Here is a 25,268-nt window from a genome sequence, read left to right on the forward strand (position 1 = left end):
TGATGTAAATGATAGAAAACAGCTACATAGTACAGTGCCTGCAACATAGTAGACAATAATATGGTAACTGAGAACTAAAAGAATCTTTCAGAATGGACTCAACTCAAACCAAACCTTCATTTCTGTTGAGAATCTTTGAATATGGTGAGGGTCATAATGTATTAAATGTTCTCTTATCTATATATATGTATGCATATAGGCATATTTATATTTATAATTAATTAACCAGGTCATTTCCACCCCCAAAATACTAGCTCTATAACGTTAATATGTGTTGGGCTTGGGTAGGAAAAAGAAAGGAAATCTATAGCATCAAAAGAAATCAAGTTTGAAGAATACCAACTTCAGACCAATGAACATTATGTTTGAATACAGATCTTTATTAGGAAAATGATAAGTGCATATACATCCATCAAAGACATGAATTTGATGAAAAACAGGTTTTTCTTTCTCAAAAGGATTTTTTTTTAAAGAAGAAGCAAGATGTATACACTACAGCTGCCTTCTAGAGGAAATTTTTTTTTCACATTATATGGGAGATTTGCTTTTTTTTAAAAAATAGAAAATACAGTATCTATCACATTTCAACAACAACCACAATAACACAACAATACTGTTATCATTGACTGGGAATTGAACTTTTATGAAAATTATTTCTAGGGAAAATAGTTCCTTCTGGGCCCTTGAGAGTGCCAGTGGATTGGTCATGTCTAGAAACTAGAAATTTCTAACCAGAAAAATAAATATAGCTATCATTTTGGGAAGAAGCATTTCTCAGGTGACGTTTTCCCTATCCAATTTGTCTCTGTGAAGGATTTCAAAGGGAACAAGGGCCAAAGTTCCCCAAAAAAGTGATGATACTGACTCTTGGTTGATTAGAGAAATCAACTTATATTAAGAGGGCTTGAGTAGTAGCACTATAGTATAGGGGTATAGGCATATACAAAACCCCCAGGAAACCAGTTAATTCTACCTCCAAGTATAACCTCAGATTCAAATGTCATTATCTCCTACTAGAAGATCATCACAATTGAAAAAACAATCCGACATCCTGAATTTGGAATTGAAGCTGTGAAAACATACTGTTGGCCAAGGTCACAACTCCAGATATGATTCACTCTCCTGGCTCACATTCCCTCCCTGCTGGAGAGTGTGTGTGGTTTTTTCTTATTTTAAATTTAAATTTTAGATAAGGGTGACATTTACTGAAAATATGCTTCTTATTCTTTCTGCATACTTTGGATCCTTCCTTGCTTACAAATGCTTTGGTAGCCATGAAGACCCTTACCCAAAATGATTCATTTCCCTAATTCATCTTTGGAGAAGTTTCAGAACAAAACTCCTTTCTACTCTGTCTTAACATCTGATTGGATATCTCTAATTGATTCACCTGAAGTTGAGACACTCAAACAACAATGGGGTATAATTCAAATAACAAAATACAGAAGCCCAGTCATCTTTTTTTTTTAAACACAAATAAACTGGGTTACAACATTATTTTCCTCTTTTAACATTTTTGATGCAAAGGATGTGAGTGGGGAGCAAGGACTTCAATGGAAAAGATTCAGTATAAAGACAAATGCCCTTTTATTATTCCATGAAGTTGAATGGCCTCATGGTCTACAAAACACAGATCTCTAAAATCAAGGAGCACTTAGTGAATATTCATTTGCAAATGGGTTGTTTCAATGAATGCCCATCAACTTGGGGGTGGGGAGATTTGTTTCTTACACAATAGCATTTTTCTTCCTGTCTCTTCTTCCATCCTCTAAGTGACAAAGATGTGAAACATTTCTTAGAAAACTGTAGTCATTTGAAATTAAAAAAATAACAACAAAAACCACTTGTAGCATTCTTCTCACTTTATATGACTTAGGTGTTTTGGTGTCTACACCATTTATTCAAGATTTTAAATCTCTAAGAAATCAGGATGGAAAATCTAAGTCTTTTAGAACCTTAGATCCCCTGTTAAAAACAAAAACAAAAACAAATGTTTCCACCAAAATGTTGTTTTATAAGTGATTCAGAAGCTAAGTAAAGGATATGACAAGCTAAAACTCAAGTCAAGATCCTACTAAGATACGTTTTGGAATTCACTGTGGGCTGCAGCTTTAAAAAAAAAAATAAAGAAAAGTGGGGAGTGATTCTGGATGTTTAAATTAGAATAAGAAATTCATTTCAGCTGACTGATTCAATTTCTTCCACTGATTAGATTCAGTTTAAAGAAATCATGATGTGGTTCAACAAAGAAATGTTAAAATTTTTTAACAAATTCTATTCATAGTCCCTTAGATCATTAAATCCAAAAAAATTATAAATTCCAATTTTCCTTTCACTATGTATACACATAATTTATGTGCTGCCTGTTACTTAACTTGGTCTGTCAACAATCTTGTTAGATTGATAGAAATCTTAAAAGGAGGCAAAGGAAATATCAGTGGGCCTAGCTTATAGTAGATATTTTGTCAAATTAATAAATATGACATTTTGTTCACTTACATCAAGTGAAATAAAAGACAGGGTAAGAACAGGCTGAAGCAACATGGAATCAAATTGAAAGTATGGACATGTGCCTGATATATTTCAAGATTAAGCCAAATAAACTCTTTCCCCCCCAAAAAAATTAGGGGACAATGATAAAAAAAAAAGTCCTTTGTAAGCACAGAGAGGGGGCATATTTTTTAGATTAGTGTAGTTATGGAACCAAGTCAGATTCTTTTTTAGGAGATATTTTCATGCTACAGTTCTTCAAAAAAAAAAATTTTTTTTTTAATGTCTGCTAATCACAACATAGGAGGAGGTCTTTCTAGAACATTCTGATTTCTAAAGTTTCCTAGTCCTAGCTATAGTAGATTTTCCCCTCACAATATTCAAAATGTTTGATCCGCATGACAAGGTACCCAGCCTGCAGTCGAGTCAGTGCCCAGAAAGCTAACATAGTAATTGAATCATATTGTGCTCTTCTGGGGAAAGGGAATATTGTTTATCCCGGGTCACTGAGGCAATTAAAACAACCCCAAAGCAAAGAGTTTTTATAAACACATAGACATTGACAAATTGGCAGTGGAATCAAAAGACAACAAAGGACACATATTCAATTCCACCTTTTGCATTCCAACAGACAATAACAGTATTTTACATTGGGCATACTGTTTGCTACACAAAAACACAGCATTTGACATTTTGACAATATTCCACACAAGACATATAGGGAAAATACTTCATTGGCAGCATACCTTTAAGACATAACATATTTCCATTTATTTTTCAATGTGTGGTTTAAATCAAAAGTTTAGTCTTGAGAAATTTCTTTTTCTGTGCCATGGACAGAGACAGTCTCAGATACATATGATGATGGATGGAGAAAAAAATGAAAATGAGGAGAAAGTGATGGGATGCAGTTGACAACATGGATGGTGTAGCCCTGCTCTGCCCTCACTTTTTTGAAAATGGCCAGTAATGGACCAACCTTTTGAGCATCTCTAATCCGTCCAGATAACTTCTTCTTGATCTGAAAAAATGATTTTTGTTCTCACATGAAGAGAGGGAATTAACTCTACAGCAACATACTGATTTAAAAAAAAAAAATTAATCAGGGCCAACATTGGTAGCTGTTATTCTGGGTCCATATCCCTACAAATGGTCATATCCTTCATGTCAATAAGTCATACTCTTCAGCTAAAAAATCTTGGCACATATTGCAACTCATGTCCTGCCATATATTTATACATAAAACCTAATAACTCTTGGTGTGCCCCCAATACTGAGTGCAAGATAAACTAGGGCTCACCCAGGAAAAATGATAACATAAGTAAAACTAAGGAACTTAAGTCTAATGAGTTCATATTTGTCACCAGTGACATTCAATAGAACAAACTTAATAAAAAATAAACACCATATATCTTGCTACATAATAATACAGTGAAAGCAAGCCAGGATTTGTGCAAAACAGAGGCTTTAAATGCATTAGCCATCCCTAGAGCTGCCTGGTGACAGCATTCCTTCCCTAATACTTGTTATCTGCTTTCTGGTCCTACAGTAAGAAATCCTTCAGGCTTCAGTCTTACAATGCGTGCCTTTTACATCTTGAACCTCCTGTTAATGAAGAACAGAGTGAAATACCATTAAGGCAAATTCAGACTAATGGCTTAGTCATCATTGGACCCTATTCAAAGACAGGTGATCATTTCTCAAAGTTCAATGAAGGTTCCAACACCAATGCCTGCTTGGAATGCCCTTGATGCTGGCATTTCAAGAATTACTTCAAAATCTCATGTGATGTTCTTCCTTTTGGAAAAGACCCTGGAAACAAAGGGTCCCACATCACTATGACTGGATAGTGAAGGCAGTTCAGAGTTAGTACGATGGGCAGTATTAAAGAAGTGAAGAGGAAGGTGGAATACACGGCAAAGACTAAAGACATAGACAAACTGACAAGGAAACAGGACAAGTTTGGGTCAAACAGAAGAAACCTGAAATTGGTCTTTGGCATAACCTCATTTTAAAGAATCAGTGCAGTATGAACGAAGACAAATGCATTCATTGACCTGAGAACATGAGCAGGATGCATGGGAAATCATACTTACACAAACAGGTTCCCAGAAGGGGTACAATTGGCCAGGTGATGAGAAAGCTGTTCATGGACTTGAGCACATGTGCTGATTGACACAGATCTTACTCTTTGAGTCTCCAAGGACATGGATTTTTTTTTAACTCTCTTGCATCCAAGATCACCATAGCATACCACATGAACAGGCTGTTCTACTGTGCAAAGACCATCACCTTTAATTGCTACCCAGCCAGGCTACCTAGAAGTCTGCAATCCTGCATTTAGACGAAGTTCTATTTTGCTAAATATCTAGTTCCCTCTAGCTAGTAGATCTATATCATGTTCCTCTAACAAGGCAATGAAGATACAGGTGAGACAAGACATGAATAAATAGCTTCAGGAAAGGAGTCTCAGAAGGCATCCTTAATTGATGATATGATCTTTAACACATGCAATGCCGTTATTCTGTATCTCATTGTCTTAAGTTAGATTTAAAGGGAACACAGCTCTTGAGGAAGAGTTCAGTAGATTGTGCTAAAGATTTAAAATTCTAAAAGGCAGTGAAAATATTTGCTCTTTCCTGGTTGAGCTTGGATCAGGTACTTCTCTGTTGTCTCAAGTAAATCAGGATCAATACTGCTGATGAATATGTTTACACTTAGCAAGATAAAATGCTGTAGAGATGGGTAGCAATTGGGACCAGGCAAAAGACCATGATAATTAAGATCCAAGCTATTTCATCACCACTTTGACTTTGGCATGTTTCCAAGCATAACTATAGAACCCACTGGCACCTTCTTAGAAAGGCAAAGGGAGAATATTGAAGTCAGAAATCCACAGAAGACTCCACAGTGGCAGAACCAAGGAGCTGTTTTGCCAGTTGCAATATGGAAAGCATAATTTTCCATCATCACACAATAAGCTTGGTTAACATTTTTCACCCCTGACCTGTTGGTTCCAAGAAGCTAAATTGTTTTCCATCAAGCTCTGGGGCCTGAGCCAACCTCATCTTTTATACTCAAGCAGCTAAGCATTGTTCGAGCACTTTGATGGATTAATGAAAAGCATTTTATCAGGAGCAAAAGTTTGGTTATGCAGTAGGGGCTTCCAGCATATCATGTGGCCATCTCAACCACCTCTTTTCCTGAATAGAATTCCAATGATTCTCCAAGAATGTGAGCATTCTGCCTGGTATTTCACCACTAGTTGTGTCAACAAACAGCCAGGTGTCTTTAGAGCTTAAGAGGAGACTAGTGATCATAAACCCAGCTCCTTGCAGTCCTGTCTTCAATAATATGGCTCTTTCCAAACAAGATATTCCTCCACACCCAAAGGTTTATTAAATTCCTATAATCAGAACTTTCCTCCCATCAACTGTGCAGAAGAAGTCTGACTGTTTGTTATTTCAGATCAAATGGTGAGCAACCGAGAAACAAATGTTCTTTTGTGGCATTTTAGTTGGGTTTTCCAGACCCTTTTTTTCAATGAGGAAAATGAACAATTTAAATTTGCTGAAAAATACAACAGAGGCATTCAAAGTGCTGAAAGGAGCTTGACACCACTTTGATCAGCATGAATTTGGCATTCCTTTATGTCAGGGGGTTATTTTGTCTCATCTTTCCTTCCTCTTTCTTTCCTATGTCCCCCAACTCTATCCATCTGTCGTTCTGGAATTTATTAAAATTATAAACTGAGGGGGAAGGGGAAAAGATAAAGGAAAAGACTGGAGGAAGAGAATCAAGGAGTAATTCCTTCATTCTAAAATCTCTAAGATCAAAGAGGTTTTTTATAAACCAATGGACACTCCCATGTTCTCCCCTGAGCATTTTATTTCACCTAAATAAAAGGCTGGACTACTTGGGTCATGGATCCATTGGGTTCTATTTTAAAACTAGAAGCATCCTCACTCAGTTTTGAAAAAGAATGGCGAATGGGGCAAAGGGCCTTCCTACCATGCCAAGGAACCCTCACAAAGGGAATGTGCAAATATCATAATGGTGTTTCTTGACCCAGATTATGGGTCTTTTCCCACAGGATGGAAGTGGCTCCCAGTGCCCCTCTTTCAGGTAGTATACACAATGGATTCCCCAGAAAAGACATGGTTCCAATAGTCAGCTGATCAATAGGTGGAATCTCCCCAGTACACTTTGAACAGAGATGTTCTTCCAGGGCCCCTGCTTCTCAACAAGTGGCAAGAAACTCTAAACGAAACCATCATCACCTCCACCCCAAGCCCTGAGGTAACAAAGGAAAGGCTGGTAGGCTTGGGCACAGATGAAGATCATCAGGCACAATGGTTGAAAAAACAGTTATCAATAGTGTGTCATCAGTGCAAATGAAAACCAGGAACCAGGAGGACAGGGTGCCATTATTGACTGCAAGCAAGAGGGAGTGAGTCCTGCCCCAGGCACTGGGGCCAAGTTGCTTTTGCTCAGTGCTTGGCATTCTCCCTTAAAAACTTAGCTAAAGAAAACAAGAGAGCACCTTTTCTAGCACCTAGTCTCATTTTGTTGTTTTGTTGTTTATTTATTTGTTTTTGCTTTTGCTTTTCCTCATGGCTGTTGCTCTGCTGTTCCAAGCATAGCACCTTTTCATATGAGAGAGCTGGGACTTTGTAGCTCCCCCTTCTCAAGTCCAGCAGGCATGCAAAGCAAAGCAAACTTGTATGGGTGCTTGATCAGTCTCCTTAACTGGGCCATTTTACGAATGGGAGATTACAGAGCCTGTGAAAGCGCTCTGGACAAAGAACTTCAGAGATGCAAGTTTTACATGGAGTCCTCAGTCAATTTTAGGGGGAAAAAGTCTCGGGAAAAGCTGGCTGGGTCTTACAGATCATGACCCCCATTTCTGAAAGACAACTACTTTCTTCATAAATTAACTGAGCCAAGAAAGGCCTCAGACAGAGCACGCATACCATCAGAGCTCCAAAAGTTGCTCAGTCACTGGAAGGCAGATACAAGGTCAACAGTAAGTGCCAGTTGGGCTGTTTCTTTCTTTACCAGAGGCAGCCTTGTGTGGGAGGTTAGAGCAAGCTTACAAAAACGCCGAGGATAAATAGCAGAGCATATTGTGGGGGGAAGGGGTCCATTTCTCCAGGGCAGCAATGGGCAACTAGTTTTTCTTTTTTTGAGCGGCCTTTCTTTTCTTCTCTCTCTTCTTTTTTCCTATCTTTTCTTTTTTCCCCACTCTTGTTTGTCTGCGCCCCCTTAGATAAAATCAGTAGAACCATTAATAATGTTGAAATGAACAGTTGTTTGACTTAATCTGTGCAAATTTAGCATTGCCTTATAAATCAGTTCATTCCCTTTTTCACATTCTCAGGTCTGTAGGTTCCCTCCGCCCAATTTTCCCCTTTTAAAAATGCATTTAAGCATTTACTACATTATGACTTCATATAATAAAGCATATCCTTAAATAAATTTCAAGTGAACTTCTGTAAGTCCCCGAAATTGTAATCAATAAGATGTAGCCATATTTAATAATTTGCACAAGTCCATTGACCCTCAGGTCCTAAGGGCCTTAGAAAGGCACCTATTCACTACTACTAAAAATCCATGCCAAAATTATGCCCTCCTAAAGAGAAGAAGGCCATACATAGATTGCTATCCCTTTTTGTTTCTTCCCCAAATCTCCAATTATCTTATTCAAAGGTCACAGAAGGACTTTGCTTATCTAAAGCAAATCTAAACATTGGAGATAGTGATGAATAAACTACAATCTAAAATTAAGATCTCCAATTATCCAGTGACTCTTCAATATAATCTCACTGGGCATTTCATCCAATGTTTATAGATTAAAACCCACTTAGACCTATCCATTCTGTCAGACTTTTCCACCTGTTCACCTGCCAACCCAAGGGAACCAAGCAGACCACATAAGCTGCTCATCCTTCATTCTAAAGATTTAACGACCCAAATCTTTTTTTAATTATTCATCATCCTTTTCTAGTTGCTGATTTAAATTTTGCTTATAACTCACAAAGCAAAGTTTTGACCAACACCCAGAAGAGGACAAGGATTCTAATTTTTCCCTCTCTTCCTTACTTGCTGCTTGAATTCTTTTTGGTTATGACTGGGACTGTTCTGGACAACAAGTTAGGGGGTTAGGAAGATTTAGAAGAGTGACTGGTCAAGGAACTATAAAATTAAAATGATATGAGTTTAATGGTATTTAATGATTTATATAGTGAATGGCTTCCCTGAATAGTTCAATATTATGTCAATATGAGATCATTGGATATTATATGGGGATGTTATGGATACTAAGGAAGAGAAGTTAAGATAAGCAAAATTAGTGAGCTAGATATAATCTCATTGGTTTCACTATTGAGAAGAAAGGGGGGGAAATCCATGAAAAAATCCTGCCCTTTTTCTTGAGATCCAATTAAAAATTGAACTAGTCTGAACTAGTAAGACCATTTGAGGGAAGACTTTTTAAGGCACTTGAGCAATAAGTTGAAGCAATTTACAAGAGCCCCATCTATATTAAAAAAAAAAAAAAACTCACAAATTTTATTCCATATAAACAAATTCCCACATACAGGAGGTTTTTTTTTGTACCATGAAACAATTAGCCATTTATTGCTAGTGCATATAATGTCACATTTGATACAATTTCAATACAAGTGAAAAAATATAGTATGGCTGATTGAGATTGATAAGCTACATTAACATCATATATATAATATATATATTTTTACAAATTTTGTCAGTAGTTGGATGTGATATAGAAGCTTAAACTACTGACATTTATATGGCTCCAATTCAAATATATGAATTGTTCAATGAACTATAAATATATTCTGAAATACATTTGTTTTCTGAAGAAAAGTGGAAAAAACCCAAAAAACAAAAAAATATAACCGTGCATAAAAATATATTGAAATCATGTCTTGCCAAAAGCTATAGCCACCGCCTGTACCATATGCATATAGCATTCATCCATGGAAATTTCATTGCTCTCAACATTTCTGATTGGAACATAGACCCCATGTTGAGGCTGCTAAATGATCTAGGGTATTAGTAAATGCTCTGGTTTCAGAAATCTCAGAGGTTGTATGACCCTGCATGGGCAAGCTGGCCTTTGCATAGAGCCAATTTCAGCACCAAATACCTAAAAACTGCTGAACTTAAAAACTCTATTAAATTTGGCCAACGTTCTTTTCTATTTCCAGGAAAATAAGGATATGGATCTGGTAGCTCTGAGGCATGGGCTAACTCCATTGTCCTGAAATGGAGTACATGGGGTGTTTTTAAACATTGTAAAACACAATAAGCCTAGGGTGAGCTGAGAACCTGGAAGGGGAGGGTTCCTGGAGAGAATTGGCAGTAGCCAAATGAAGGCGAGCTTATACCTCTCCACTACCACAGCTCTTAGGGTCAGATCTCCAGGACAGAAAAGACAAGTAGAAGCAAAATTAAAGCATGGCTTTTGGACCAGGGATGGGGGAGGGATAGAAAAGGATGCTGGGTACACAGCTGCTGGTAAAGGAATGGCTAGTTCTGAGGGCACAGCAGTTTGTATCACTAAATTGAAGAATAATGGGAGCGTTTCCAATTCTGTTTGTTTCTCTCCAGGGGAACTGGAGATTACTCTTGGTTTTGAAGAGATCTACTATCTGAATTTCACCTCGGACTCATTTTCAGCATCTCAGATTAGTAGGAGAGTCATTCAGAAATCCAAGGTAAGGAAAATATGACTCTCTTCTGTCACTGGGACATCACTGATTTTGTACAACATTGAACAGGGTGTCCCAATGACCCAATCAGAGCAATACAAACTACCCTGCTTTACACTGATGAGATTCCAGATTGTCCAACAAATTAGAGAATCCCCTTCTCCTCCCTCCTTTTGGGGGTAGAGAATGGAGTATGGTTCAACTATCAGCTTCAATTTGATAGTTTTTCTTTTCTTTTCTTTTCTTTCTTTCTTTCTTTTTTTTTTTTTTTTTAATATTGATCCTATTGGACCACTATTAAGCTGACTGTGCACCCAGGCTCACAAAAGAAGAAAAAAAGCTTTAGAGTGAGTTGGATAATAGATTTTGAAGTAATCATGGATTAAAAAAAAGTAAAAATAAAGAAAGCATGGCTGGTAAGAAATGCTATTTTGTAAAGATGATGAATCTAGAAAAACCCCAGTTATAGAGATCTGACTTGCAAGAGCAGAGTCAGATCTGTCTATTATTCTCTGTTACAATAATGTACTGGTATAGTATGGACTGCTTAATTGTGTACATATTTGATAAACTCCCAAGCTTTCCACAGCTTTGTGCCTTATCCCATATAAACATTTCAGTCCTTCTGAATAAGGACCCCTGCCCCACCCAAATCGTTACCCTTTACATTGGTAAACTGTGTTTGCACTTCCCAGCTTCGATTAGCTGAAAGTCCTTTTGTGACTGTCTTGCTTACTTGTTGAAAGCTTTCTCCAGGTATTCTTGAATCCATTTTAATTTAGGATCAATGCATACTTGTCTGCTGCTACTCTTCAGCCTTGCCCTGCCAAAAGATAAAACCCACCAGAGAGAAAATAGAATTTTGTCAATTAAAAACAAATTTAAAAGGATAAAGATAAAAAAGACAAATGATGACATTGAAGAGAGAACTATTTCTTCAGAGTAAGCATTTCAGAGTCATTTTTAAAGTACAGACATTAATTTTAAAAGCCATTTTTTTTTTTTTTTTTTTTTTTTTTTTTTTTTTTTTTACTATGAACCCAATTCACTTATTTTCCTGTCTACTCGGTGATGGCATCCTCCTTCAATGATAAAGAGATACCTCTGGGGCACTGGAGTGGCCAGCACAGTACAGCAGAAAAATCCCTGACACTGGACCAAAAACATTCAAAAGACTGGGGTTGGTCAGACCTATACAGACAAAATCAAAATTTTGGGGAATAATCTGTGACTTAAAGATTGTACTTGAGAAAACTGTTCAGAAGGACCATAGACTTTATCTCAATTAGAAATGATCTGATTCCAAATCTTGCATCCCTCTGTCTTTCTCTAGGTGTGTGATTTTTATAAATATTGAAATTAACTATACAGGACATGAAAAAAGATGTTCTCTCAAGCTAGAGAAAGAATTGAAAGACAAAAGTATATAAAAAAACAATTTTATATATGGATATCTATTTGTGTCTAATGGTAGCCATCTTTAGGGTGAGAAGAAAAAAACAAGGGAAAAATAAATGTACACGATAATTTTGTTGTATATTTGAAAGGATTAGCAAGTTGTGCATAATAGATTTGCAATTTCATGTGCAATCATCTTTTTATTGTATTATGCTATGAAAATGCTTGTTTTATTCTGTAAATTAAGATAATTAGAAAAAGCAAGTAATTTGTCTTGGTTTTTAATTTCTGTCATCTATAAAATGGATTTGAGAGAAATTGCTTCTAAATACTCTTCTAGTTCCAAATGCACAGTCCTATTTTCCCAGCCCCCACCTAGAAGTTATTGATTCTAGGATTTTATGGCAGCATTCCCAGTTAAACACTGAAAGGCCAGGAACCCCACTGACTATCTCGGGAAAGAGTAAGAGGACCTGATGAGCACATATACCAATAAACTCCAAAGTACGGGAGAGTTAGTTCTCTACCAGATCTGTGCTATCTTGTTGGGCTATCTGATTGCCATAAGCAAAGAAGACCCTTCAAGGATTTTATTTTGCAAGACTCATCTTGGTACCCATTTATTATTAACAGAAGATCAGTTCAATGAATATGACATAGGCCAATACAACCAAGGAGAAAAGCCCTGAAAGAATTAGAGGAATAAAAATGAGTTTTTCCCAAAGCTTTGAGATCTCATTCCCAAGAATATTGGGTAAATCAATATTTTTGGATAATTTTTAATCTAAAGTTCCAAAAAGAAAGAAAAAAAAAACTAGATGAATTGAATGTCGAAGAAAAAATAAAAGTGATCTTCTCATAAAATCCTTATAAAATAAGCAGATTGTTTTCTTTTTAAACCACACTCTATTTTAAACAGAAAATAAGCAAACTGGAGATTGGAAAACTGCATCAGTTACAATGTTCTCCAAATCTGAAGCTTTGGGAAAAAACATGTGATATTTAAAAATAACAAAATATATTTTATATGGCTCTTCATCAGCAAGGAAATTGACTAGATGATGGCTTCGGGAATTATCTTTTGGGACAAAATGCTTTTTCCCCCAAACAAAACTCAGAATTTTGGGGGAGGATGCCTACTGCAAACTGAACTTCAAAAAGAATTTAGCTTTTAACAAACACAAACAAAAATCCCTCACAAGAAAACAGACCAACTGTATTTAGATTGTCTCTGGGTTCAGGGAAAATTATCTTAAATGACATGCTTTAGGATTTGGGAGGAAAAGTTAGGTTTTGAAAAGCATCTCTTTTCAGGTTTTTAAAAGAATTCATATCTTTACAAGAGAAGATTCTGATTAAGATGGAACAAAGGATGACAAGGGCTAACCTATAAATACCAGCAAAAGACTGAGAATAAAAGCATAGAAAATAGATTGGAAATAGTAGACAATTGATTTCTGGATTTTCTTTCACAAACCAGAAACCCAAATGTTGAGGATAAAGAATGCCTTTCTGGCCACAGAGATTTTCTACAATACTCTGTTGCCACATTTACTACAGCTTCAGATTTTTTTTCTTCCTATAATGTCTTATTTTCTGGAATATCTTAGTTTTAAAATTGGGCTAAGAGAGAGGAAAAGAAAAAGAGAGATTGTTTTCTGAAATGGTGAACATGAATATTTAGCATTCATATGCTATCTTCATCTCCCCTTAATAGAACAAAATAATCTGCTACCATGAATTTAAGATTCTCATTCTCATTATTATATTATAGGGAAATATAAGCAACAAATAAACGGTTTATTAGTTGATTTTATTTGTTTTCATTGACCAAGGTTTTCACTAATGACCTATTTGGGGAGGCGTTGAATTTAGATTGTGTTCTTTCTCCTAAAATACCAACTTCCAATTGTGTTTTATAGTGTCCAATGAGTCTTATGTATGTTTCGACTGGCTCTTGGGTCACAATTCATTTAAAACTAAAACCAACCAAAATAATTATAAGTAAAGTTCATAGATTTATACTGAATTGTAGTTTGACTCCATAGGAAAATGGGAAGAAGAGGGAAAGCATCCCTTATACACTTACTATGTGCCAAATATTGTGCTAAGTGCTTTTTTTTTTTTTTTGATTTTGTATTTTTTGGGCGGGGAAAGGACATAATGATCATACTAGTAATCACTGTATTTCAGGGGACCCTTCCAAAGGTGCAGAAGCTCAGAGACAAGAGCAGTGTCTCATTTATCAAAGTAACAAAAAGCCATCGACTAGCGTCTGGTACTCCTTCCCAGGCTACAAAGTGAAAAACAATCCCACAGGGAACTTACACGATCTGGAGAGCACAGTTAGGTGTGTTGAGGATTTTGAGATGCTTGATGTTGGCTTTGGCTACGTTGCTCTCAGTGAATCTGCAGGGACATCTGTAACTCAGACTGACCGGTTTTCCTAGAAAGAGCAGTGAGAAAGAGGTTTTGAATTATGCTCTTAGTCCCCATTAGAAGCAGGCAGGGTCTAAAGCTGGTATGAGAGGGTAAAGGACCAGAGGAGAGGAAAAAAAGTTGTAGCTTATAACTAGCACAAAAGGAGAAGGACACAAATTTCTTATTTCCAGGTTAATGTCTGAGGGTCTTAAGTTCAGCCTTTTCAATTTAAGGAGACAAAAGAACAGGTGGGAATTTGGAACCTAAGAAGGGAGAAGAGATTTAAAATTAGGAGGCACCCAATTGTCTGCCCCCCAGTGCTATTAGCAATTAGATAAGATAAAGACTACCATCAGGGGTACTTTTCTCCTATCTGCCTTTGTAAAATCATTTTGCCTTTAGGGAAAATGAGAAAGGAGATGGAGAGAGAAAGGGAGAGATTAATTCAGAACTTCCAAAAGAAAATAAATCTCTTTCAGGTTTCAAACTGGCATTTTCTGATTTCAACCAGTGCACTCCGTGAATCTCAAATTTTAGGATCCTAGATCTAGAACTGGAAAGGATTTTAAGGACATCTAGTTCCACTGCTTCATTTTCCAAATGAGGAAATTGAGTCACAAGGAGGGTAAATAACTTCCTTAGTTACAAAAATAGTACAAAAGTACAAAAATAGTAAGACACAAAAATGGGATTTGACCTCAGGTTTATGAAAGTATTAATTTCAAAGAGGAAAGAGTTTACACAGGAATAATCTTCAATTCTTTGAATTCTAGTAAAAGCCAACTGCTTTGGTGTTTTCTTGAGCATCATGCCCTAGGTTCTAGGACCTCTGGCCCAAAGCCAGATGTGGTGCTTTTGCTTCAGCAGAAACCCAAATAACTCACTAACCTCCTGCGTTCTCTTATTATGTCCATTTGACAATTTAGCAATTTACAAAATACTGTAATTGACATTCATTAGTGCAAATTAGCAAGGGGCTTCTGTGATAACCACCACTCATCCCCAGTGTCTGTCTATAAGTGGAAATCCCTGGAGGAGCTAGAAATTTGTGGGTTTCCCTCCTCCCTTCAGATTTTCATCCAAATGTTCCTTAATACTCCAGGGTTTTTATGTTGTTGGATTCTTTCATCAGGGATTAGACCAGCATCTGAAATTATTTATTTTGCAAGTCCAAAAAAAGTTTGCATGTTTAAAGAATTGCAAGAGGCTCAGACAGAATACTTCAAATCTAGCATCTTCAGAAGGAGTGGGTTAGGATCAAAGCTGCAGTTAGCATCTGCAGCCTTTAGGGATGGGTTGCTGCATATTTGTTCCATTCTTTCCAAAGCTTAGTGTGGTTCATTGCGATTGATTATCTAATTTGGGGAGAATAGTTTATTTCATTTTCAATCTTTGCAATAAACAGAACGAGCTATTCTCCAAGGCCAGACGAGCTGTGACCGATAACCAAGAAAAGGAAAGCTTGTTTTTAGGCTTGGGCCATTCTGTTTTCAGTTGAGATCAGAGGAATATGCAAGGAATAGTTCCTCTGAATGCATTTGTCCTGAAAGTTATTTACAGTCTTGCAGTTTCCAGGACCTCTCCTAGGTCATATGCAAAATGGGAAGAAAAAAAAGGTAGTTTTTATAAAATCACACGACAGCTTTAGAAGTGGAAGGGACATACAGGATCCTTGAGTCCACCTCTTATTTTATAGATTAGGAAACTGGGTGAAGTGTCTTATTCAGCGTTACAAAAATAAGTGCCTAGGCAGGTTTCACATTCAGCTCCAGATTCAATGATTTATTCTCTTTACATAGTTGCTTCTCAGAAAATATTTCTTTCTCCCCAAAGGATGGCTGGTTGATAAGGAGTATGGTCCGCTTGCCTTCTAAACTATTCCTTTCCAAAGTCCACCTTTGCTACTTCTTAGTAAGGAAGGCTATCAACTCTTTCTTTCCTCAATGGAATAAAGTGATTGACAGATAAATTGGCAGATAAGATAGAGATAGGTAGATATGTAGATAGATAGATTAATAGATAGAAAAACAGATAGACAGGACGGATAAATAGATAAGACAGATCAGTAGATAGACAGGTAGGTAGATAAATAAGATAGAAAAGAAAGAAAGAAAGAGAAAGAAAGAAAGAAAAAAATGAAAGAAAGAAACACATCAAATTTTAATTAGTGGTAGGCAAAAGTTGCTACCAGTGAGAAAATGAAATCTTTATCTAAAGGAAAGTAGCTCAGTTATTTCCAACCTGGTCTAGAAATTCTTGCAGCAAAAAAAGAGAAAAAAGATTTAGTTCAGACCATCTAGTGACAAGATCACAAATAAATATTATTTTCCCTTTTTAATGAGAAGTCTCTTTATCCATCCCACTAGGAGTCCAAATAGTTAAGTTTTCTCCATCCTCGAAATAGCACTGAATTTGGAGTTCTGAAGTTTCAGATTCAAATTCTTTCTTGCACTTTACTAGTTGTGTGACAATGGCCATGTTTATTAATCTCTCTGCTAATCATTTTCCTCATTTGTAAAAATTAAAGGACTGCAAAAGTTAACTTCAGAAGGCTCTTCTCTCTCTTAAACTATGATCCTTTTACTTCTATACTCAGGTAATTTGGGGATCTCATGGTATGGTTATACCGACTATTAAGCTTCTGTTTCACTTCTTTTTCTCACAGAAATATTAAGCCTCTTGCCAAGAGAGAAACTTTGTAGAAAAAGAAATTTTGAATCCAGCTGGTGGCAGTATTGTTTAGTGTATGCTGGATTCAGGACAACCTGGGTTCAAATCTCACCTCACATGTTTACTAGCTGTATGGCCAGTTTAACATCCCTCAATCTCAATTTCCTCACCTGCAAAGTGAAACTAATAACACCAATCTCACAGGGTTCAGGTTCAAATTCGATAATGAATAAAAAGTGTATTGTAAGTGTTAATATACTATATAAAATTCAATTGTTATTCTATTAAAAATACAAAACAACCTTTCACCTAGATACTTACCAAACTGAGTTTTATTTTCAGTTTAGCATTAGATAAATGGTGCATTTAATCTAGTTTAGCTAACTATAAACTTTAGAAAATTCTCATCTCAACTGTTTATCTCAAAATATATAATAGCTAATTGTCTAGGATACTTGGGACATTAATCCTCCACAGAACATCAGCCTCCATAAAGGAAATGGCAGGTTGTCAGACTTCAGCTCCAGTGCAAAGAACCCCACCTCACAAGTAGGAGGCAATGGGTCAAACCCCCTGGCCCCAACTGCAGCTGCATGCTCTGGGGAACCCCAAGACCTAGGTAACCACGGAGTTCAACCTCTGTAAGTTAAAGGTGTCTAAAGCCACAGATGTATGTTCTGTGCAATGAATACTTCAGATGAGCTCAGGAAGCCCAGGTGATCTCTGCCCTGCAGCTGTCTGGGATCATTTCTGCCCCTGACAGAAATATTAGTATGGGTTTCACCCAACAACACTGAGGGTGAGTCTGGATTTGTCTTTCCTCATCTCATCTCATTCTCTTCTCTCCTAAATAGGATCATAGACTATTAGAACTTCAGAAACTGCCCTGAGTCCCATTTTACTGACAAAGAAACAGAGGCCCAAGGAAATTATGTTACTTCTTCAAAAATATCCAATTAGTTAGGTGTGAAAAAAAGGTAAGAATTCACCCATCATGGAGATCATTCTAGTCATTACCAGATTAATCCTTGTCATGAGTTAAACTAATAAGAGGAGAACTGGAATAGAAAAAAAAAATCATGATTTTAATTTTATATCCAGCAAACCAACTCATATACATGCATATATGTGCACATATTTGTGCTATTTAATTTTTTATCATGGTTATGTTGTTACATATGTTGCCATTATTTTAAATTAAGTTCTTAAAGCACTAAGTAGCCAGAAAGTCGAGATTATAAAGATATAATCGCAATTTACTTCTCTTATGTTAAAAAAAAAAATCAATAAATCCATCCTTCACTAAAACTGCTCTGAACCCAATTTTCTTCATCTACTCCTAACATTCACCAACACTTTACCAACATCCCAATATAACAACTCTGTTGGTACTTCAGGTACAATTAATCTTATATTACAGAGAGGGAATGTGAAGTTCAGAGAAGTTAAAACACTTAACTGGTGCCCACACAGTTGACAAGTGACAGAGAGGGTATTCAAACTCAAGTCTCTTCAGATTCAGTTTTCTTCCATTTATTATTTAGAGGGGAGGGGTCCCAGGAGTCAGGGTGGAGATAGGTGTCTAGATCTCTTATGTCTCCATCAGTTTAACACTAAATCCAAATCTTAATCGAACATCTGTCTTACAATAGGGTGTGAAGAGAGAGGGCAGGAAACAAAGAAATGCGTGTGTTGAAACATTTGATAGTGTATTTTATTTTAAGGCTTGCAAAACTCGTCCCTAAGAACTACCTTATGAACCCAGGTCTCCAGACTCCAGCATTCATGATCTGGAATAATCTATGCATGTATGACATAATAAAATTTCTCTGACCCATAAGAAATAGGTCAACGCCCTACACCCACGGGAGAGACGTTTTTGAGCCGCAGGAAGATAGAGCTTTAGTCAAATGAACGAGAATTGGTGACTACGGACCGAAAACCTGAGCCCAGCTGCATAAAATAGAAGCATTTGTAGGAGTGTGAGCAACTCCAAACAGAACAATTTGCGTGCAAAAGGAAAAGGATAATTGATATGAAAAAAAGCAACTTGTTGCAGAATTATCATTCTTATGAATGGCCGAGGCCGCTTGTCTATTAAATTTTTAATAACCTAAACTATACAGAAGCAATCATTTGTGATCTCAACTCCTAAAGTAAGTTACCGAAGTGTCAGTTTCTCACTTTGCTTTTGTATCTCTTTCCCTAACACTGTGCCTCGCACATAATAGGCGTTTAATAAATTCCTGTTAAATGATCAACTTTTGAAGGAGTTTGAATAGGGAGAGGGGTAATTTTCAGTAAATTTATGACAGTTTTTCAATCAATGTTTTTCTTCATTTAAAAATAAGACAGGTACCCACCAGCCCGTCAAGTCCTACATTTCTGGATTCAACAAATAGACCTAATAAATATTTATGGATCTTGAGTTACGTGCAAAAAACTCAAAATTCGTGCCCCCCACCCCGACCTCACTCCGTTCTCTTGGGAAGTGAGGAGGAAGGATAACGGGATGAAGATTTAATAGGGACATTCTTCTTACGCGTGGTCACTGCATTAGATAAGTACCTAGCTAGGGTAGTCCTAGTAGTTCGAACTTGTCAGTTACGTGATGTAGTCAATTTCACCTACTCTTGTCTCTTTCAGTAGCAGCACTTAGCTGAGACCCTGTAGTGGCGCTTGTGGAGGGGTGTGTATGGGGGGGGGGGGAAACAAATCAAAACCAAAACAACTCAGAGCCTCCGGCCCTATCTCGTGCTTTCGAATCTGGGGGTACTGCGCTGACCTAAGAAGACTAAACAGGGATACGTATTTTCCTAAATCCTGAGTTTGTTTTTATTTCTATTTTCCCCTAGAGAAATGACAAGCCGCGCGCTGGGCATTTAGGGTACTTTGGTTGGTTCAATTGTATTTCCCCTGAATTCGATCTGGAGAAGGCAATCCAATCTCCCGCCTCTCGGGCTCCTCTTTTCTCGGCTTTATTTTTGCCTTTACACACTATGAAACCGGACACCCAGGTTTTCAATTGCAGAGTGGCTGGGAGATTAAATTTTCAAGTGACACCCATTAAAAATAGCTGGAGAGCCTTTGCCTCCATTACAAAAGAGGTTGTATCCGCAGGTGTGTTTTTGTGGGAGGATGGGGCGGGGGAAGGGGGGAGGAGGTGATAAGGAGTGGGGAGGGAGAGCTCTCCGACTTTGTAGAGCCCAGGCTTTGGCTCAGTCGCCTTCGGCGGCCCTGCCGGGTTGCTAAAGTAGTAGGTGCTTACGCTCTTCTAGGCTCCTACTTCAGGGCGCGCGCACTCGCACTCGCTGGAGCCTTTTCCTCGGCAGCTCATCACTGCGCTCCTCCAAGCGTACAGACGCGGAGCCCGGAACGCCAAAGGAAGGAAATCATCCTTCAGTGAAAGCTGGCGCTTCCACCGCGTGGCGCAGTTTAGAGAGTTTCGCTGAGTACCACATTGGGAGCTGGAAGCGCCATTCAAGGGCATCCGCTTCAGTGCCCCTCGTTTCACAAATAGGGCAACTGAGACCTAGAGTCAAAGTCACGCATATAGTAAAGAACAAAGTCCTCTGAATCCAAAATCTATCCTTTGCTTTGGTTCCAAGCCTGAATGCTACTTGGGAGAGTTCTGGGACTTTGGGCAAGCCATCCAATCACTCGGAGCCTCAGTTTCCCTATTTGTAAAAAAACCATTTGTATTTTCCAAATTTATGTCAATATCTTTTGAAATCACACAATTCAGTCTCCAGGTTTAGGACGAATGCAAATTTAGCGAGGAAAAGCTAGCGGGGCATGTTTTATTCTCTCCAGCTCAAAGGTTGTGCAATCCCAACAGCTGTGCAGCCCGGGCTTTCGCTTCCATTGTTTCCCTAGGGTCATGGAAGGGGAAGGGGGAGGCAGGAGAGAAGAGAAAGCGAGACCTGAAGCGCTTCGTTTGGGCTAAATCACCCCAGCACCAAGCAGGTTCTTATATCGAGATAGCTTTAGCTCGTTTTTGGCAGGTTTCCCTAGCTGGGGAGAGCGTGCTAGGGAACCTACGGCAAGAAGCACCTTCTGGACAACCTCGCCCAGGTGCCTTGGGACCTCGCCAGTCCCCAGGAGCCCTAACCACCGCCAGAGTTATTTTTAACCCAGCTCCCCTTTCAGCCCTAAATCTCTGGGGATCACTTGCTCTCGCTTGGTGTCCCGGGACTCCCAGAGAGAAACCGGGACAAGAAATGTCGGTGAAACAACGTCCTAGATAGAGGGAACCCCTAGACGGAGCTGGGGTCCCGGCACATAGCACCTCTGTGTTCAGCTGAGGTCCGCACGGAGAGAACTCTTGGGCGAAGTAGAACCTAATGGAGAGAATCGCTGAGCACGACTCTACCGGGCAAAGACGCTGGGACCGAGAGCAGAGCCCACAGCTGGAACCTCAGGCAGCAGCTGGGCAAAGCCCGCACATGTGCAGCCTGATGTTATTCTAAACTAGAAAGTGAAAAAAAAAAAAAAATCCCTGCGGTCGGAGGAGGGGGGTAAGGGAGGAGGAGAGGATGGAAGGTCACTGTTTTTAATTACAATATACTTAGTTTTGTTCTCTTTTTTTCTTTGGAGAAAATAAAACTAGGAGAGAGGTTCCGCAGTTTCTTTTTCTTTAGCCAATTCAAGAATTCCCCCACCCCTCACCCCCACCCCCCCATTCCCTTCTGGGTTTACATAGCAAAGTGAACACATTAGCCCATCATCAAGAAACGACATTGAAGGAACTTGGTCTCCAGCTACAGGGGAAGGCAATTTCCCCCTTGTCTCCTGGCCGGTCTCATCAGCAAAGCGGAGCGACTCTCGCTTTATGTTGCTTGCCTTCCGAAGCCTAATTTGAGGCGCCGGCAAATCAATTGACGAGTTGGGAGAAGAAAAAAAAAGGTAGATGTCGGCTCCCCAGTTTTTGGCGCTCTGGGTGCTCAGTCTGCAAAACTAGGTTGGGAGAGAGAGGCAGCAGCAGGCGGGAAGAGGAAGAGAGCAGCCCCAAAGCTTGCCTGGAAAATTGAACAATTCTCCCCGCTTTTCTCCCTCTACCTACTCAGGCTTACATCCTGCAGCTCCCCCAAGAGCGGGGCGCGCAGAAAAATCACCACTCGGCGGGGACCGACTCTCCCCAAAGGTGTAGCCGAGCGCTAGGGCTCCCTTGGGTTTGGAGGCAAGAGCTCTACCTTAACTGGACCATTGTCAGTAACCAGAGGGAAAGAGGGCACCTACTTCCAGTAGGAGCTCAGGGCGTCTATCCCCCAAGGCGGGTCTGTACCTCTGAATGCCCCCCGGAGAAGCTGGGCGCGGGGCTCACACTTACCCTCGGAGAGCGCAAGAGTTGCCACCAGCAAGGTCACCAGGGCGACCACTTTCACGTCCATGGTCCTGGCTTGGGAGGCCGAGGGCGAAGCTGCGAGGTGTTCAGGGGGTAGCAGGCGACAGAAGAGTGAAAGTCCAGCAGCAGTGTGCGCCTCTCCACACGCTCCCTCCTCTCCTCTATAGAGGGGGCGAGCTGGGGGCTGGGAGAAGGGAGGGGAGGGGAGGGAGGCGGGGGGAAGGGTGGTTGGGGAGGGCCCAGAGGAGGGGGAGGGGAGTAGCTAACGATGATTTATTGCCCGTGGCATGTTATTACATCCTTCCTCTATTAACATTGTTGGACCGTGCCCAGAAGACCAAAACTCTCTCCGCCGCAGCCGGCCCAAAGATTGGCGAGTTTAGCCAACTTGCGACGGAGGAAAAGGAGAGTAAATAAATACTCCAAACCAAGCTGCGGAGGACGCGAAGTGGCCGGAGCCGCTCGGGGATCCCCCGGGACCTGAGCGGGACGGGGAGCCGGTTTCGGAGCCTGGGGCACTTCAGTCCGTGGGGGATGGGGCAGGATGGGGAGCAGGGAGGAGGGGGCGTAGTTGGCCGGGTCCACACGTTGTATGTTTAAATGGCGTTTGCTTTTGAAGGGGAGAGAGAGTCTAGGGGTGAGGGAGAGAGAATGATCAATGTGGCCCCTCCTACCACTTCACAGACTCCCTAACTGCAGCGTTGGGGGCGGGGGGAGGGGGGAGGGAGAAATCTTTGAGGATCCTGACTTTCTCTTGACGAGTTCTCCCCTTAGAAAAAGGGTTCTTATTTTTTTATTTTTAAAATATATCGTGGATCCCTTTGACAGGGTGGAGAAGCCAAGCACTCTTTTCTCGGAATAACGTTTTTAAGCATAGGAAAAGTGTAGGAAAACAAAACAAAGAAACCAATGATATTGCTGTGCCGTTTATAGAGAAACCACATCATGATCAATTGTGTATATATACGTATACATACACATACATGCCGTAAATGCATATAGTTCACCAGTCTCTGCTCCAGCATTCTCTTCTAGCCAGATTCAGAAGGAGCCCATTCTTCCACAGGGTTACATGCTCTATGCTGGAGGTAAAGTGCAGTGTTCCTAAGACTGATTTTTCCATGAACTACCTGAGCGACAGGAGGCTGGGTTGTTCAGTCTCTGCCATCTAAATCTCAACCATCTGTAATATGGGCCAGCTCTGATCAAATGATTTCCAGGAAACCCTCAGTTCTGACTGTTGGGGATCCTCTTGATATCTATCAGGCAGCACCTTGTGGATTGCAAAGAATGTGTTTCAGTACTGCAGGGTTTTTTTTTTTTGGGGGGGGGGAAGATAAGAGAAAAATAAAAAGCATCCCCCACTCAGACTGGATATTGGGACAAGAGTGGAAATGAGAGAATGGGTTTCCAATACTTGGGTGGGCCTTCCTCTGGCCAATCTGGAGGCCAGCAAATAGTAAAATTTTATTTTGAGCAGTGGAGGAAGGAGTGAGTCTGGTCTTCTTTTTGGATGGGGACTTCATGCTGCCTTGGGCCCCACTTACCCCCATCTCTCTTTAATTATAAACAATTTTTTTCTTTCCATTTCTGTTAAGAGAGACTTGTGAAAAGAGCCCAAAGAGAATATCCAAAAGTTGGAATTGGGGCTAGGGGATGAGGAGCAAAGAGAGAGAGAAGAGCAGGAAGCTTGCAATGCATCAGGGAAGGAAAGGCAATGTGGGGCAATAGAAAGGATTGTAGTTTAGCACCAAGATATGGCTTTTGTTTTAGTAGATTCTGCCAATCTGGGGTATTGGGGAAGACTTAAAGGACTGGAGTCAGTACTTGGAGTCTGAGGAATCCCCTTATTTCTGTGTGGTCTCAGGAAAATCACTCCACCTTCTTGGGATTTATACATCAACATATTGATGAAGGGAATAGTCAAAATAGGTGATCTCTGAGGCCTCTACATCTCCCAGACTTTCATGATTCTGTCACTTCTCTTTTTCTGGGCTTCATTCAGTTTTTCCATCTGCAAAATAAGAGTATTGGCATTTGGGGATCTCTAAAGTCCTTCTGCTCAATGAATGGTAGAACCTTGGCTATCAATCTAGTCCAACCCTTCATTTTATAGATGAGGAGACTAAATCCCCCACAAGGGAAGTGATTTACCCAAGATTACAAGACTGAGAAAATAGAAAGGTCAGAACTTTCCGACTTTAGAGTCCTCGAACTAGAGAAGCTTCCCCTCATTTGAAGGGAATTTAACTCATTCCAGGGAGCTGTCCCTATCCTAGTAGTCAAAAGAGTCCCAAGAAGCCAACAAGTTCACTAGACCAGTGATCTCCATGTTCCCTCCTCACCCTCACTCCTCAGTCTCTTAGAAACTAGTTGCAGGAGCTCCAGGGAGAAGGCTGCTTTGTTCTTAGATCTGCAGGTTCTAAGAAGCAGTTCCTACCCAAAGCGAAATCCATTCTCCTATGTTTTTTGTTTGTTTTGTTTTTGTAGTTGCTTTACTAGTCAAACCAAGATTAGTGAGGACTCCCCCACTCCTTTCTCTCTTTCTATGCTTTTACTCTATCAAGGTCAGCAGCCCAGGGACCCAGGCATTGTGAGAGGAATCTCTCACTCTTCTCCAATCAGACACAGAAACAATCAAGTAGCCAGCTGAAATCACTCCTTCTCCTCAGATTATAGATTCAAGGATCCAAGATTGTGAAACTTAATCTTGCAATCCTGCCCCACATCTCCCCCGCCCCCCCTTGCAATTCCCACCCCTCCTGATTAGAAGAGATACTATGGAAAGAACACTGGATCTAGAGAATTAAGTTTCCTTTAGAGATTATTACCTTGTACAAATCAGACTTTCCTGAGTCACAGATTCTCAATGTTCAAATGAGGACAGTTGGGTGGGCTTTATAGTTACTGTGGCCCTTCTTAATGAATATTGCTGTAGTTTAATTAGGAGCCAATTTGATTCATAGATCTTTGAACTACAGATTTGGGGCTTTAACCAAAAGTTTAGCACCATCATCACCCCACCCTCACCCCCATCCTCACCCCCACATACACTTTTATATCAGCATTCAGATTTAGATGGAAATTTTCCTCTATCTCCCAGAAGCCCAGAGCCAATGCATGCTCTAGCACCCTCTAGCGATCAATATGCAGAGAAGCAGTTCTGAGAACATCCTGCAATTTCTTTCCAGCCCCTACCCCCTACCCTC

The 25,268-nt window shown here is 39.6% G+C and overlaps 1 protein-coding gene across 2 annotated transcripts; it reads right to left on the minus strand.

Moving 5' to 3' along the window:
• Positions 1 to 359: 359 nt before the first annotated feature.
• On the minus strand, positions 360 to 22,242 carry CXCL12 (C-X-C motif chemokine ligand 12). 2 transcript variants are annotated; one of them, XM_003754956.4, is made up of 4 exons: positions 22,045 to 22,236; positions 13,953 to 14,070; positions 10,963 to 11,049; positions 360 to 4,095 (listed from the first exon to the last, which is right to left on the minus strand). In XM_003754956.4, exons 1-4 carry the CDS (start codon positions 22,103 to 22,105, stop codon positions 4,080 to 4,082), a joined length of 282 nt encoding a protein of 93 aa, XP_003755004.1. In that variant the 5' UTR covers positions 22,106 to 22,236; the 3' UTR covers positions 360 to 4,079. The 2 variants fall into 2 exon arrangements, with proteins under 2 accessions (XP_003755004.1, XP_012400274.1); XM_012544820.3 differs by lacking the exon at positions 360 to 4,095 and adding an exon at positions 4,102 to 7,754 and having other exon boundaries at positions 22,045 to 22,242.
• Between the last annotated feature and the right edge of the window lie 3,026 nt (positions 22,243 to 25,268).

This window comes from Sarcophilus harrisii, chromosome 2, assembly GCF_902635505.1.
Source record: "Sarcophilus harrisii chromosome 2, mSarHar1.11, whole genome shotgun sequence".
In the NCBI taxonomy this organism is placed as follows: domain Eukaryota; kingdom Metazoa; phylum Chordata; class Mammalia; order Dasyuromorphia; family Dasyuridae; genus Sarcophilus; species Sarcophilus harrisii.

Coding starts and splice junctions, on each gene's coding strand:
- CXCL12 (XM_012544820.3), bottom strand. CDS start 22,105: ATGGACGTGAAAGTGGTCGCCCTGGTGACCTTGCTGGTGGCAACTCTT. Junction 11,050..13,952: donor AACTGTGCTCTCCAGATCGT/GTAAGTTCCCTG, acceptor ATCTTTTGGCAG/GGCAAGGCTGAAGAGTAGCA. Junction 7,755..10,962: donor CTGGAGAAAGCTTTCAACAA/GTAAGCAAGACA, acceptor ATTTTATCTAAG/GGGGCGCAGACAAACAAGAG.